At 41.4% G+C, this 15412-nt stretch overlaps 1 protein-coding gene across 3 annotated transcripts in view; it reads right to left on the reverse strand.

The window, feature by feature from the left end:
- ZDBF2 (zinc finger DBF-type containing 2) overlaps positions 1-15412 on the reverse strand; it is a 62551-nt gene that overhangs the window by 35549 nt on the left and 11590 nt on the right. For 2 of the 3 annotated variants that reach the window (XM_026673194.2, XM_026673195.2), the window contains exons 2-3: positions 5496-5547; positions 5314-5365 (exon numbers count right to left, since the gene is read on the reverse strand). In XM_026673194.2, the coding sequence (XP_026528979.2) occupies positions 5314-5365; positions 5496-5547 (104 nt within the window). The remainder of the gene's footprint in view (positions 1-5313; positions 5366-5495; positions 5548-15412) is intronic. The other variant, XM_087949479.1, reaches the window with a different exon arrangement.

Raw genomic sequence — 15412 nt, forward strand, 5'->3', positions numbered from 1 at the left:
CAGCTGAGAATGGTGCTGCTGAGAGGCGGAATGGAGTCTTACAAACCATGAAGGACTCACTGCTAAAGGATTCTGGTCTGAACAGACCATATTGGGGTGAAGCCATGTTGACTGCTAATTATTTAGTTAATCGACTGTGTAGTTCCTCCATTAATGATACTCCATATCCAGTGCTATATGGGAGAAAACCATCTCTGGCATATTTAAGGGTGTTTGGAAGCAATGCGTGGGTGCATATTCCAAAAAGCAATTAGAAGAAAGGGACAACCAAAGGCTAGAAAGCTCAGGTTTATGGGCTATGAGCCAGGCTCAGAGCTATCGCTTTAGCGATGGGAGCAAGACAATAGTAATTTTCAGGTCTGCAAACTTTGCAGAGCAAAATTGGAACAGAATTGATTCAAATTTTTGGAATGATTCTCTTAGTGATGGTGATCCACTTAGTAATGGTGATCCACTTAGTGACAGCAACTCACTTAGTGATGGTGTCAGTGTTCAGGGAGAAGATGAAAAAGATATGAAGCAAGAGAGGGTTGAAGCACAGGAGCAGTCAATGCCACACAGGTCAGAGTGATGGAACAAAGGGATTCCACCTGACAGGTATTCTGCTAGTAAACTTAATGTGTGTAATGTATGGTATGAGACAAAGAACTATAAGGAAGTATTGGCATTACCTAAAATTGAACAAATAAAGAGGAAAGAAGCCATGGGCAAAAAAATGAAATCCATGGGAGAACATGAAGTGTTCACCTCTATGACTTTGCCACAGGATAGCAAAGCTGTAGGATGCAAGTGGGTATACAAGAAGAAAGAACTGTCCAATAACGAGGTACAATATAAAGCAAGGTTAATGGCACAAGGGTTTTCACAAATGAAAAATGTGCACTATAATGAGATATTTGTGTCAACTGTAAAGAGTGAAAGCATCAGGCTGGCACAAGCGTTGGCAGCGGCACATGGCCATAACATTTGGCATTTTGACTTAATCACTGCATTCCTCAATGCAGACTTAGAGGAAGAAATTTACATGGTTCAAGCACCAGGGCATGAAAGTAAAAAGCCTAACATGGTGTATAAATTGAACAAGGCCATTTATGGGCTGAGGGAATTTGAATATTTGTTTAGATAAGGCATCGAAAGGTCTTGGGTTCAAGAGTTGCAAGGCTGATGGTTGCATATACACTGGAAAGTTAAAAGGTGGGGATTGTCAACTATTAGCATTTGTAGATTTGTGGATACAAAGGATGTATCAAAGGTAAATGAATTTGCTAATAAGTTGGAGAAGAAATTTGAATTAAAGAATTTGGGAGAAATAAAAAATTATCTCAGTGTAGAGATACAAAAAACTGAGAAAGGCAGTTATATTCTGAGTCAAAAAAAAATTGAACAGTTGTTGGAGAGATATAACATGAAAAATTGTAATACTGCTCCAACACCTTATGAGTACAGATTTTCATAACAGTTTGGGTGAGGACGATAATGAAGCCTGTGATCAAGAGATATCGGTCAGCAATAGGAAGCCTCTTATATCTGTCACAATGGTCCAGATCATACATAACTTGCACAGTAAGCATTTTGAGTCGCTTTACTACTGCATCAACGCAATTGCATTGGATGGGTGTAAAAAGGATTCTCAGGTATTTGAAGGGAACTGTGAATTTGGGTCCTCAAATACAGGTCTCTGAGAATTAAAATTGAAATGCTATGTTGATAGTGATTATGCAAATGATGTAAAAACCAGAAAGTCCAATTCTGGGATTGTGATATTGTTTAGAGGGCTTTAATTGGTTGGAAGTCCAGAAAGCAAACAACTGTAACCATTTCTATGCGGAGGCAGAATTTATTGCTTTGTCTGAACTAGGTATGTACAGCTGTTACAGGATTTAAATATAAAGGTAAATCAAGCTGTAATCATCTATGAAGATAATGCTGCCTGCATTAAAATTGCAACAGATGGGACTTCCGCAAAGACGGACCGCTGACCATGATTGTCCACGGCTTTGGTCCGTGCTTTTTCATCTGAGAGCCCTGATCGGCTAGATCTGGGGCAGAAGCCGCCTCATAGGGGCGGTGGAAGAAGGGGAGACTGTCAGCCGGGTAGAGGGGGGTCGCAAATCACCTCCCTGGCTTGGCAAAGCTCCCTCCTGAAGATGTCTGAAGCGGTGGTCTAAAATGGCCACTCTGAAGGGGAAGAGTAAGATGGAATAAGATTGTGCAGGAGAGAGAAAGAAGCAGACAATATGAGAAACGGGATGCTATAACTAAATGAAAGGTACACCAGGATTAATTTTTAAGAATTTTTTTAAAAAAGGATTTAAAGCGGCGAAGAGAAAGGAGAAAAAAAAGGTGTGAATTGTTTTTTGACAGCGGTGGGGCTTTGAACCGGAAAAGGTAGAAGCTGGAAGAAGAAACCATTTAACTAATTTGGATAAATATATTCTGTTACCATATAAGCACTAATAAGGCTGAATTTGTGATTGTTAAAGAGAAAACTCAATATCAATTGGGTTTGATTTTTTTTTTGGAAGACTGTGGTTTAAAAAGGGGTGAATATTTGTTATGATAAAGAGTGCCATCTAATGGTTAAGGTTAATTTGTTTGTTTTTTTACTAAAAGATTCTGTTTCTAAAAAATCTTAAGGAACATTGATACAATGTAACAAGATCTTTGAAAAATTGAAACTTTGAAACAAAGAAAGAAGCAGGAAGATTCTGTCCTGGAATTAATTGTTGATTTTGGTTGGACTTGGTTTTGGACTAGTTATGAACTAAAAATTTGAGAGGAATAAAACAAAAGCTGACTGTTGGAAACTAACCTCATAGACACTATTTGGATTAAATTATTAGACAAAAACATGTAAAATGGCGATATCTCTTCTGGAATTAAAAATGGATCTCAGAACCATGAAAGAAATATTACAAGAACGAGGTGAATCATTGGGTTATACTTTAAAATTATTGGAAAACGTGATCTCAGAATATTAACAACACAGACAACAAAGACAAAAGATGGAAGATGAGGTGGAGCTGACTACAGAAGAGGCCATTTTTAACTATCATTGGGAACAAAGAACTCTGAAAAGAGGGAGGAGAAGAGCGGGAAATAAAAATATGAGACATAAGAAGTTAAATAAAAAAGGGAATATTTGCAAAATTAAAAATGGTCAACAGAAACAGCAGAAAATTGAAGGGTGGAAGGAAGCTACCGTGTTTCTCATATAATAAGGCCGGGTCTTTTTTTTTTTGAGCCCCGAAAAAATGGCTAGGCCATCTTTTTTGGGGTGACTTAATTTCCCCCCCCCTTGCATCTTCAAGCGGGCGGGCGGGCAGCGATGGCTTGGATGTTGACCTCGGCATTGGTGGGGCACTTCGTATTGGGGTCAACGCAGGCAGCACCATATCCGGGTGTGCAACAAAAGTACTTCCTAATGGCAAGCCCCCCCACCATTCCCCCCATTTCGCATGTTTTAATATAGGCCTTAATTTGGGGGGAGGGGCTTAATTTCACTTCATGCCTATAAAACATGCTGGGACTTCTTATTGGGGGAGGCCATATTGTTGGAGAAACAGGGTATAAATAGGGAGGGGGATAAAAACTGGAGAGGCAGAATAAAATGAAAGGGAAAAGAAAGGATAAGAAGCAGGATTTGGAAACAAAGAAATATGGGAATTGTAAAAAAAATGAAAGGGAATTGTTTAATTAGAAGGCATAAAGACAATGGCTAATTAATATCTTAAAAGGGGATTCTGCAAGTTGAGAAGGGGTAGTTTAAATATACTTAAAGTTATGAATATTGTAGGAAATAGGGATATATAGGTTATTAAGATGGAAAATAGAACTGATACTCTGAACTGAACTGGAAGGTAAGCTCTTTTCTTATATCTATAGAGGTGAATGTAATAATTAATGGAAGATGTTTACTAAATATATTGAAATAATTGAAATGAAATATGAGGGGGATTGTAAAGGAGTAGACATTTTTTAGTTCTGGAAAGCAGGCCTTTTTAAAGATATAAAGATGAATGGAATAATTAATGGAATATGTGCATTAAAAATAATTCAAATGATATAGGAGGAGAGCTGGAATGGAATTAATATCAGAGTTTAGGATTAAGTGAATAGATTAATATGTTTTCTTTAGTCTGAAATTGTAAATAATTTTTATGAATTTAAGAAGGAAAATCCATACAGAATCTGATTTATATTTGCTATGTAGTTTTAGAAGGATTATTAATTTCAATTTTTAGGTAATAAAGGTTAAATTTCATTGGGATTAAAAGGGGAGATAATTAGTGAATATATAAACTTTAGAGGTGGCACTTAAAATTGGTAATTTAAGGTGGAAACTAATTATATAGAATGATTGTATTAAATTGGATTTTATGAATGGATGTAATAAACATATGTGATGAAATATGTAAATATGACAGTTAAAAGTATTAAAGTATAATAACTATGAAGATATGTGAAATATAGGTGAATGAGGCAAGCATTTGGAATAATATAATAAAGTAGAAAATGTATAAAAGCATTGTTAGGATAAGAACTTACTGACACAACCAGAAGCCTGGAAAACAAGCAGATTACACTTGCTGTTACAGCTCCTGTTTGACATACATGATTACAGAAGAATCCACAGGCAGGATACACATATAAAACAAGTGTGTAAGAGAGGTCACCATTTTACCATGTTTTTTAAACCATTCACTAATTTCCAAATATCTTTGAAGTGGGGGACCAAGACAAAAAGAATTATCTAAGCCATAATTCAACATCTCCTAGGACACAATCACCAAGACAGTAGTTCTAACATGCAACCCAACAAAATTTCATACCAGTGTAAGGATGAGTATTCTAGAGAAAACAAACTTTACTAAAGGCAAATTTCCAGAACAATTCATCCTTCATAATTCCCCTTCCGTTATGCTTACAAACAAAAATAATTATATCAATAAGAGCAACCATTCTCCTTTATGCTACTTAGCTCACCAGAAACAGATTAAATCAACAACTTTTAACTGAGAAAACAAAACAGAAAATGCAACAAAATATTTAGTCTTTTGATCTGCTAGCCACACTGCCCTCCATCAGAAAATAAGGATATAACCAAATTAATTAATAAAATCAATTCATCTATTTGCTATGAAATGATTTTAAAATCACCATAAACATGATAAACATCTTGTCAGATTAACCTAAAATGATTTAACATTCCTGGTTCTGATAAATGAAACTTATTTTTCTATACTTTTTACTCATAATTTTTTTTCATCAAGTCTTCTGAGGATTGTTGATTCTATATGAAACTAAACTTACCTACTATTACTGTCCTGCCATAAGGAATCTTCATTAACTTTCCTTTCCATACCTGAATGGAAAAAAAATGAAATACATTCTTAACTTCCCAAGTTTCATTTATCTTTCAGAACACTAAAATTCATTTCAACAGATGGTGAAGTTCATATTGCATGTTTCTTCTTGCTGAAGAAGAGGTTTACCTTGTGCTGAGCTAGCATTGGCTTCATCACCTTGCTTATTATGATCAAACATCTGTAAAACAAAACAGTGCAAACACTGAACAGACACAAAAGTTCCTCCAATAAATATTTGCTCAGAAAAATATATATAACTAAGAACAATATTCTGAATTTAATTAAAAGAGCCTCAGTATGTTTCCATTCTCAGTAGAATGCTTCCATTTCAGGAATAATCTCACTCAGAAAAATGTTAGAATGTGCAGAAATGAATAGATTAACACTTGCAATTAAAGAGAAGGCGCAAACTGAATATTACCAGATACAGGAATTATTTAATAGATTGGCTAGAGAAAAAATATGAAATCTAGAAATAGCTAATAGACTAGTGAAATATAGAAAATATGTTAATAGAATTAAACATGTTAAGAAAAGGAGTGTTATATTAATAGGAATATTATATATATCAATAAGATAAGGTAAGAATAGAGAATTAATATCAAAGCAATGGATATGGTTGTAAAATTTAACTGTTACTGCACAAGATATTTGTACTCAGACGACACACTGTTAAATGAAAGATAAATTACATCTATTTTAAACAAAATAAAAAACTTATTTTAAAAAAAGGAATAATCTCATTCTTAAATAAGAGTTTGGGAATGAAAGCAACAAAATGTCAGATTTTTTTTAAAAGGGAGATGTCATCATGCAATGCAGATAACAACTTGTTCTGACTCAGGCTTTGTCAAACTTAGTAAAACACAAACTGAATTTAAAAGTAAAACCTATTTTAATGCGTCGATGGGAATTACTTGCATTCCCAGCCAAAACTCATTATACAGTTCCTCAGCTAAGAGCACGCTTCTCAGTGCTGTAGAATGCTTGCCAACAAACAGATGTCCAATTAAGGCTTAACATAAACCAACCCAAAAACCCAGAAAAAAACAACCAGAGTACAGAGCTTCAAGATGGACTCAGAAATTACTGAACTGCCTTGCTTCCTGCAAAGCTTTTCATCATTGAGGACTGACTTTTATCCCTTATGGGAGGGGCAATCACCTCCCAGCCTTACTCCCAGTTCACCCCTTCTGCTTCAGCTGCTCTCACCTTCTAGCAGCTCTGCACACATGCGCACTGGGAACAGGTTTCCCGGGGTCCTCTGCTTTGCTGCTGCAAGACTCTGAAAGCTTCATCCCTGCATCAAGTGCAAGACCCTCGTCCAAGTCCTCGCCAGAGTCCCTGACTGACTTTCATCCTCACTGTCCGATTCCTCTGCTGTCCGCACCGGCTGCTGGCAAACCACAAAACTATCTCTCACCGCAGGGCCCTTCCCCCGAGTCTGACAGTCCAGATGCGGCCGTGATGGGAATTGTGTGTGAAAGGCATCCACCAAAACAGGGACATGGAAGTTGCATTCTCCCATGTGAAATCCTCTGGACCATAACCCTTCCACTCGATGAGGTGCTGGAACCGCCCTTTCAGCCACCAAGAGTCCCAAATACTGGCGACCTCGTACTCAGGCGGTCCCTCTCCATCGCGTGGTGCTGGAAGGAGAGGGTCAGGTTGGTGGAGTGGACAGGCTGGCCATTTGGGAACCAAGAGGAATCTATGAAAGATGGGATGCACACATAGCGAGTGAGGCAAAGTCAGGCGGTAGGCGACCGGATTGACAACCGCCTCCACAGGGAATGGGCCAAAGTACCAGTGGTTGAACTTCTTAACCGGCCAGTCTGACGGAAGGTGCCTAGTGGACAACCACACCCAATGCCCCACAGCCAATGGCAGTGTTGCCTGCCTAAAGCAGTCCGCAACTTGTTTGTAATCCTCTTTGGCTTCCTCCAGATACCGTCACACCAATTGGTGAACAGCCTGCAACTCAAACAGATAGTTGTTCGCATCCGGAACCGGTGAGTCAAGTTGTATCAGGGGAAAGAACCGAGGATGATAGCTCACATTGGCTAGGAAAGGGGTGGTTTGCATGGAGGTATGCTGCGAGTTGTTAAATGCAAATTCTGATACAGCCGAGTAGTCTGACCAGTTGTCTTGTTGCTGGTTCACAAAGCAGTGCAGGTATTGCTCCAGGATCCTGGTGACTTTCTCAGTCCCACTGTCAGTTTCCGGATGATGTGCTGATGACAGGCAGATTTTCAATTCCAAAGCCGTCATCAGCCCTTTCCAGAATTGGGCTGTAAATTGAGCCCCTCGGTCCGAAACAACCCGATCAGGTAGTCCATGCAGCTGGAAGATGTGCTGAATAAACATGCGGGCAGTGGTGCAAACTGTGGGTAAGCCATGACACGAAAAGAAATGTTCCATCTTCATCAGCATGTCAACCACCACGAACACTGTGGCAAATCCCGAAGATGGAGGCAAATCTGTCAAAAAGTCTATTGAAAGGGCACCCCAAGGTCTCTCCGATGTCAGCAAGGGCTGGAGCAGTCCTGGGGGAGCCCCTGTTGCCAACTTGGCCTGCTGGCATTGCACACATGACATGAGATAGGACTGCACGTCATGTCGTAGTCGGGGCTGCCAGAAAGTCCAAGACATGAGATGCAACGTCTTGAAAAGGCCAAAGTGCCCCGCTGCAGGATTATTGTGACACTGCGACAAGATAAGTCCCGGGAGTGGCCCCACCGGTACATAGACTCTGTTGTGATACTGCAAGAGTTCTTCAGTGAACGACCATGGAAAATTGGGTCCCACCTCTTGCTTCCATTGATCCATCCAAGCATTGTGCCACTGCGCCTCTTGTATCTGAGCCCATAGGTCCACTGGGTCCTGAACTGCAGAGAAAGACTCTATGGGCAGAACTGTCCGGAGTGGGAGTTGGGCCTCAGGAAACAAGTACTTGGGCATCTGCCCTTTGGTTGCGACCACTCGGGATATAAGTGACACAGAAATTAAACTGGGCAAAGAAGAGGGACCACCGAATCTAGCATTGATTCAGTTTCTGGGCGGTCTTCAAAAATTCCAAGTTTTTGTGATCCGTCCGGACTTTAACTTGATATCGTGCCCCCTCTAAATGATGCCTCCAGGCCTCTAACACCACCTTAATGGCTAGTAGCTCCTTCTCCCAGATGGTATAATTGCTCTCAGAAGAATTGAGCTTCTTTGAATAATACGCGTAAGGGAAGAGGGTACCGCCGGATGCGTGAGCCTGGAGTAGCATCGCTCCAACCACATCGGATGCATCCACTTCCACCACGAATGGACAGTGTGGATTGGCGTGTTTCAGGATAGGCATTTTCATGAAGGCCTGCTTCAAGGCCTGGAACACCTGTTGCTCAGGAGCACTCCACCGGAATGGGACCTTTTTCTGGAGGAGCCAAGGGGCCTGGTCAGGGAAGCGAAGCCAGGGATGAAGGTCCGATAATAGTTGGCAAATCTGAGGAGTCGCTGGACATCCTTCATTCGCCTGGGAGGTTGCCAATTGAGCAGCAACTCGACCTTGCTCGGCTCCATCGAAATGCCATCAGAAGAGATGCAATGCCCCAGGAACTTGATGGTGGACAGGAAGAACTGGCACTTCTCCAACTTGGTGAACAAGCGGCTCTCCCGGAGCCACTGAAGAACCAGGAGCAGGTGGTGCAGGTGACTCTCCCTTGAGTTGTAATAGATCAAAATGTCGTCGAGGTAAACCATGACAAATTGATCTAAGAGGTCCCGGAAAATGTCATTCATAAAATGTTGGAAGACAGCAGGAGCATTGGTCAACCCAAACGGCATGACCATGTATTCAAAATGCCCGTACCTGGTACTGAATGCCGTCTTCCACTTATCTCCGGGCCGTATCCATACCAAATTATACGTCCCACACAGGTCCAACTTGGTGAACACAGTAGCCTCCAGGAGCCGCTCCATCAGTTCAGGAATCATGGGCAGAGGATACCGATTGCACACCGTGATGGCATTTAATCTACGGTAATCACAACAAAGCCTCAAGTCACCAGTCTTCTTTTTCACAAACAGGACTGGGGCAGACAGTGGTGATGATGAGGGCCGGATAAAACCCTGAACAAAGTTCTTATCCAAAAAGTCCTGCAATGCGGGCAACTCCAGATCCAACATTGAGTACAAACGGCCCACATTTGTATCCACCCGAACCAGCTTGTCTTACAACTCCTCCGACAACCCATCCTGGAACATTCTATTTAAGGGTAGCCTCATTCCAGGCCAAATTCTGGCTAATCAGCTGGAACTCACTCACATATTCCTGCAGGGGTTGCTGGCCCTGCTTCAGTTCCTTCAAACGATGGGCCAGAGTACAGAGCTTCAAGACTGTTGAGGTAATTCCCTGTTAGGAGAATGAGCGCATACAGGGAGACCTATTGAGAGTAGTGTTTGAATAATACACACACAGCACACAGATACACTGTACAGTAAATGTAGGTTTTTACATCCAGAAACTTTTGAGCAAACTTCAAACACAGTCCAAAGTCATTCACAGGTAAATCAGTCAGTTTTCAATCCAGGGATAATCCAATAAGAAAGTCCAGTGTCAAAAACAGTTCAGTATCAGACTTACATCAAATCCAAGAATATCAGTCAATTAGGAAGAACGGGAAAACTCTCCAACAGAAGGAAACAGAGACTCACTGAGACACACTCTCTTCTGAGACTAAGACTAAAACTAAACAACCCAGGTTTCTGGCTCCATCTTATGGCTGTTTGAGAAACCACACCCAATTACAATTTTTTGCATTTTCTTAAAGATACAGTATTAAAATGTCTATCCTGGTTTATATATTTCCAACCCAAATATCTGTTAAGTGACTTACATTCCTAACAAAGACGGACTCAGAAATTACTGAACAGCTTTGCTTCTTGCAAAGCTCTTCATCGAAGACTGACTTTTATCCCTTATGGGAGGGGCAATCACCACCCAGCCTTACTCCCAAGTCGCCTCTTCTGCTTCAGCTGCTCTTGCCTCCTAGTAGCTCTGCGCACACACGCACTGGGAACAGGCTCTCCGGGGTCCTCTGCTTCACTGCTGCCAGACTCCAAAAGCTCCAAAGGGCAGCACCCCACTCTCAGATGATCCTGGCCCCATCCCTGCATCGGATGCAGGACCCTCGTCCAAGTCCTCACCAGACTCCCTGACTGGTTCCCTTTTGTCCTCACTGTCCGATTCCTCTGCCGTCCACACCGGCTGCCAGCGAACCACAACAAAACTACAGAACATACATACAAGCGGATTTTCAAGATACTGTCCTTTAATGAACATCATTTAATATGTTATAATCTCAGGCTAAAACTAAATCACAGGACAGAGTTTCCCTCTGTTATATAACACTGCTACTATAGGAGTTGCATTAGTTGCTAATTTACATTACCAATGATGATGTTACCTAGTTTGGGTAATGACATATCTGCAAGAAAACAGCCAAGCTCAGAGAGCACCAAGGACCCCTCATTTCAATCCTGAGCTACAAATATTGTCCTTTATTGTTACTAATTTTTTACAGACACACAATTGAGAGTGTTTTAACTGCATCGCTGTTTGGTTTGATGGCAGCAGTGCCTCAGACAGAAAGTCCATTCAGAGTGGTAAGGACAGCAGAGGAGATTATAGGAAGTTCAGTTCCTGTCATTCAGGATACTGCTTATAAACATCTTAGATTCTGCTTTATGAAAGCACCGGACTTTTCCCCTTCAACTGAAAAGAATGAACTTCTGAAAGCTAGGTACTTCAAAAGGAATTCTTTATTGAAAGGAAGTGATCCAGGTACTAGTCAAAGCAGAATCTAAGATGCTTCCAGACATACAGTAATAGATAAAGGGAGTTAGAACTCCTCCCGTTATTCTGATGTGGATTTAGTCAAACAAAGAACCAACATGTTAATCCCCCCACCTTTTTCTGGGAACGTATCTTAGAAAAGTTTCCCAGGGAGTATCTTTCAGAGCTGGAATTTTTATGGTCCCTTCTCTTCTTGCTATCTCTCCAAGAGGTGACAAGTTTCTAGACATCTAGCTCTAGTTCCCCAGTTGTATATCATGTGCAAGTTATACAGATTCAATATAAGATTTAAGATATCATCAAAAAGGATTACTTGTACCAACTCCCCCGCCCTTCTTCTTCCATTGAAGAATGGCAGATACATGGATCTGACATATTGCCCTCCTCAAAAATTTGAGAAATCCATCTGGAAGACATAAAACATGTGTTACATTTACAACTTAGGATGGTTTGTGAGGGTATTTCAGGTGGAACTTCCATAGTAATGTGGGTGCTTTTACATGTCGTTTGGCTACCCACTCATTTTCTGAGGAAGGAAGGTGTTTCCAAGCTACTAAATATTGTGTGGATTCACGGTGAGTGTGCGAATCAAGGATAATCTTTAATTTCAAAATGTTGTTCCCCATGTACCATAATGGAAGTTGGAGGTGTGGGAAGGAGTGGTCTAAGGTTTGAAGTGATATCTGGTTTGAGTAGCCTACAGTGAAATACTGGATGAACCTGTCTAAGTGTTTTGGGAAGAAGCTCTACCGTAACAGGATTAATAATTCTGGAGATGGTAAATGGCCCAATGAATTTAGGTCCCAGTTTCATAGAGGGTTGCAATGATTTTAGGAATTTTGTAGACAAAATACACGCGGTCCCCAACTTTGAATGGTTTAGGATCACGTTTTTGTCCGCCTGAGCTTTAAAAGCTGCTCTAGCCTCTTGTAAGGCTAGTCTGACCACTGGCCAAGTGGCTTGCAAATTATTTATCCACTCCTTAAGGGAGGGAATTTCAGGTTCCTTGGTAGGTAGTTCTGGCATGGGGTTGAATTCTTGGCCTGGGGCTACCTGGAATGGGGTGAAACCAGTGCTGCTGTCGATCGAGTTGTTGTATGCTACCTCTGCAAAAGGAAGAAGGTCAGTCCAATTGTCCTGTTGGTAATTAATAAAGCGCCTTAAATATTGTTCTAATACGCTATTAGATGCGTTCTGCTCCACAGCTAGTCTGGGGTGATTGAAAAATGACAACCCCTGGGTGGAGCCTAATAGGTTTAAAAACGCCCGCCAAAAGGTGCATGTGAATTGTACACCCCTATCTGAGATAATCCGTTGGGGAGCTCTATGAAGGCGATAAATGTGTATTAAAAACATCTTTGCCTTGGCTGTTGGGATCTTTTGGCATGGAACAAAATGAACCTGTTTTGAAAAAGATCAGTTACAACCCAAATGACAATATTTCCTGCACTTTCGGAAGCTCCACTATAAAGGCCATAGAGATCTCTTTCCAGGGTGCTGAAGGTTCTGCCACTGTTTGTAAAGGTCCAGGATATTTTCCTTGTCTTCTTTTGCAGCAGCACAGATGGGGCAACTAGCAACATAGTTTTCAATGTCCTTTTTGAGAGATGGCCACCAAAATTGTCTTTTGATGAGGTGCAGGGTTTTTACAAACCCAAAGTGTCCCGCTATTTTTGAGTCGTGGCATCATTTCATGAGGTCCATCCTCTGGCTGGCAGGGACATAAAGTTTGTTTTCTACCCAGGCTAGCCCATCTTTGAGTAAGCAAGTGTTTTTGTTAGCCTGGAGCCAGTCGTCCTTAAGTAGCGCCTACTTAAATATTGAAGTTGTTGCATTGTCAGTCAGTGATTCTTTCGTCTCTTGTACCGGGTGATTATTTTGGTTGCAAGTTGGGTTGGTTGGATCATGGGTTTTATAACTTCAATCTTTTTGCTGTTGTATTGGGGTTTCCTGGACAGAGCATCTGCCAAGAAATTTTTCCCCCCTGGGAGATATCTTAGATAAATGAAGAATGGCAGATACATGGATCTGACATGCTATGTGCTTAGAGCTCAAAGCATTGTTAGAGACCCACACACACACACCCACTTCAGTCTGTTTAGGTTGCTCCCCTCTGGGAGGTTTGAAGTATATCTAGCATGACTACCAGATTCTGTAACACGGGGTGTTAAACTGACATTGTCAAGGCTGTGTCATGTGACATATCCGGACTTTTTCCCTTCACTAAACTGGGTGTGGACATGGCCAGCATGTGATGCATCTGGCCCGTGGTCTGGGAGTTTGACAACCCTGCTGTAACAGCTTTGTTTCCTGTGCCATCTGTCTGGTAAACTCTCAAGATTTATTTTTCTTGCCATGTACATGTATACATCCGAACTAGACTATGTTGTTTCTCTGTGTCATACATGGGCATGTACATAATTTTGTATTTATTTATTTTGTCAGGTTTGTGTAGTTTATATTGGAGGTGGTGACCCTTTGAGAACTGAATACAACGAAATGTCATTTTAATGTATGCCGATTAGTGTACATTCAAAGTGTCAATAAAGTGATTCTAAGCCTGTCTAGTTTATTTTCAGTGTAATCCAAGGTACTGGTTAAACTCTAGACATTCAATTCAAGTGAATAGAGATCACAGTAGCAGAATGGACAGAGAATGAGACATTCTTGGTGCCTGCTCCTCTCCTTTAAGGCAAGAATAGTACCGTCTCTTATAGTCTTCTGGAGAATAGTTTAGAGCTTGCTTTACTGGACTCTTTAACGATTAAGAGAGAAAGATCCATGCCATTATTGTTTTATTGATGGTTGTACTTTTGATTGTGTTGCTAGACAATCTAGGCAGTTATATAAACATATTTCTTGTTTATATGACTGCCTAGACCAAGGGTCCTCAAACTACGGACCGTGGCTCACATATGACCAGTCAAAGCCATTAATCCGGCCTGCTCAGGATCACAAGGCTGCCTCTCCCACCCACCTCTCCCTGCCCATCCACCGCCCACCCTTCAGCCAAGCGCAGGAGTTACCTCACGAGCCCCGTGAGCTGGGACAACAATTTTGGCTTGCAGAGAGGTTCTGGAGGCAGGGAAGGTAAAAACGGGAGTACAGATGCCCTGGGAGGCCAAACAATGGGCTGCTTTAGCCCGTTTTTGGCCTGCAGAATGCTTCTGGGGATGGGGGAGATGAAAATGGGGCATGCAGACATCCCAGGAAGCCAAAACATGGGCCATTTTAGCTTTTTTGGCCAAAAACAGGCTGTTTTTAGCCCATTTTTGGCCTGCAGAGAGATTCTGGAGGTGGGGAGGTGAAAAATGGGCCGTTTTAGCCCATTTTTGGCCTGAAGAATACTTCTGGAAGCAAGAGAGGTGAAAACGGATGCGCAGAGGCCTCAGGAGGCCAAAAACGGGCCATTTTTCACCTCCCCTGCCTCCAGATGATAGAAAGAGAGAGGGGGGAAGAAGAAGAAGAAGAAGAAGAAGAAGAAGAAGAAGAAGAAGAAGAAGAAGAAGAAGAAGAAGAAGAAGAAGAAGAAGAAGAAGAAGAAGAAGAAGAAGAAGAAGAAGAAGAAGAAGAAGAAGAAGAAGAAGAAGAAGAAGAAGAAGAAGAAGAAGAAGAAGAAGAAGAAGAAGAAGAAGAAGAAGAAGAAGAAGAAGAAGAAGAAGAAGAAGAAGAAGAAGAAGAAGAAGAAGAAGAAGAAGAAGAAGAAGAAGAAGGGGAAGCTGCAAAACTGAGTTTCCTGAAGTGGACCACTAGACTCCTAAACAACTGAAAATACAATCAACCATGCTTTCCCCAAAATATGACCTACCCCGAAAGTAAACCCTCCTCTGATTTTTGTGGGTTGGGTCTAATATAAGCCCTAGCCTAAAAAAAAGCCCTAGTGAAGTGGGTGGGTATGGCCAGCCCAAATGTCAGCCCTGACCTTCTCTGGTCACCTCAATGCTTTAACCGCGGTCTGCAGATTAGCTGAGAGAGAAAAAAGAAACAATGGAGGGGAGTAAGAATTGCAGGCAATGCTGTTTGAAAAGGTTTCCTCTCCACTGTTTCTCTCTCTCTCTCTCTCTCTCTCTCTCTCTCTCTCTCTCTCTCTCTCACACACACACACACACACACACACACAAACATTAGATGAGAAATGGTGGAGGGCAACTGGATAAGATGACTGACCCTCCCCTGCCTCCAGTTAAACACCTGCTCCACT

The sequence above is a fragment of the Notechis scutatus genome, chromosome 1, assembly GCF_049901735.1.
Source record: "Notechis scutatus isolate UNSWTSFEM ecotype Mainland chromosome 1, rNotScu1.2, whole genome shotgun sequence".
In the NCBI taxonomy this organism is placed as follows: domain Eukaryota; kingdom Metazoa; phylum Chordata; class Lepidosauria; order Squamata; family Elapidae; genus Notechis; species Notechis scutatus.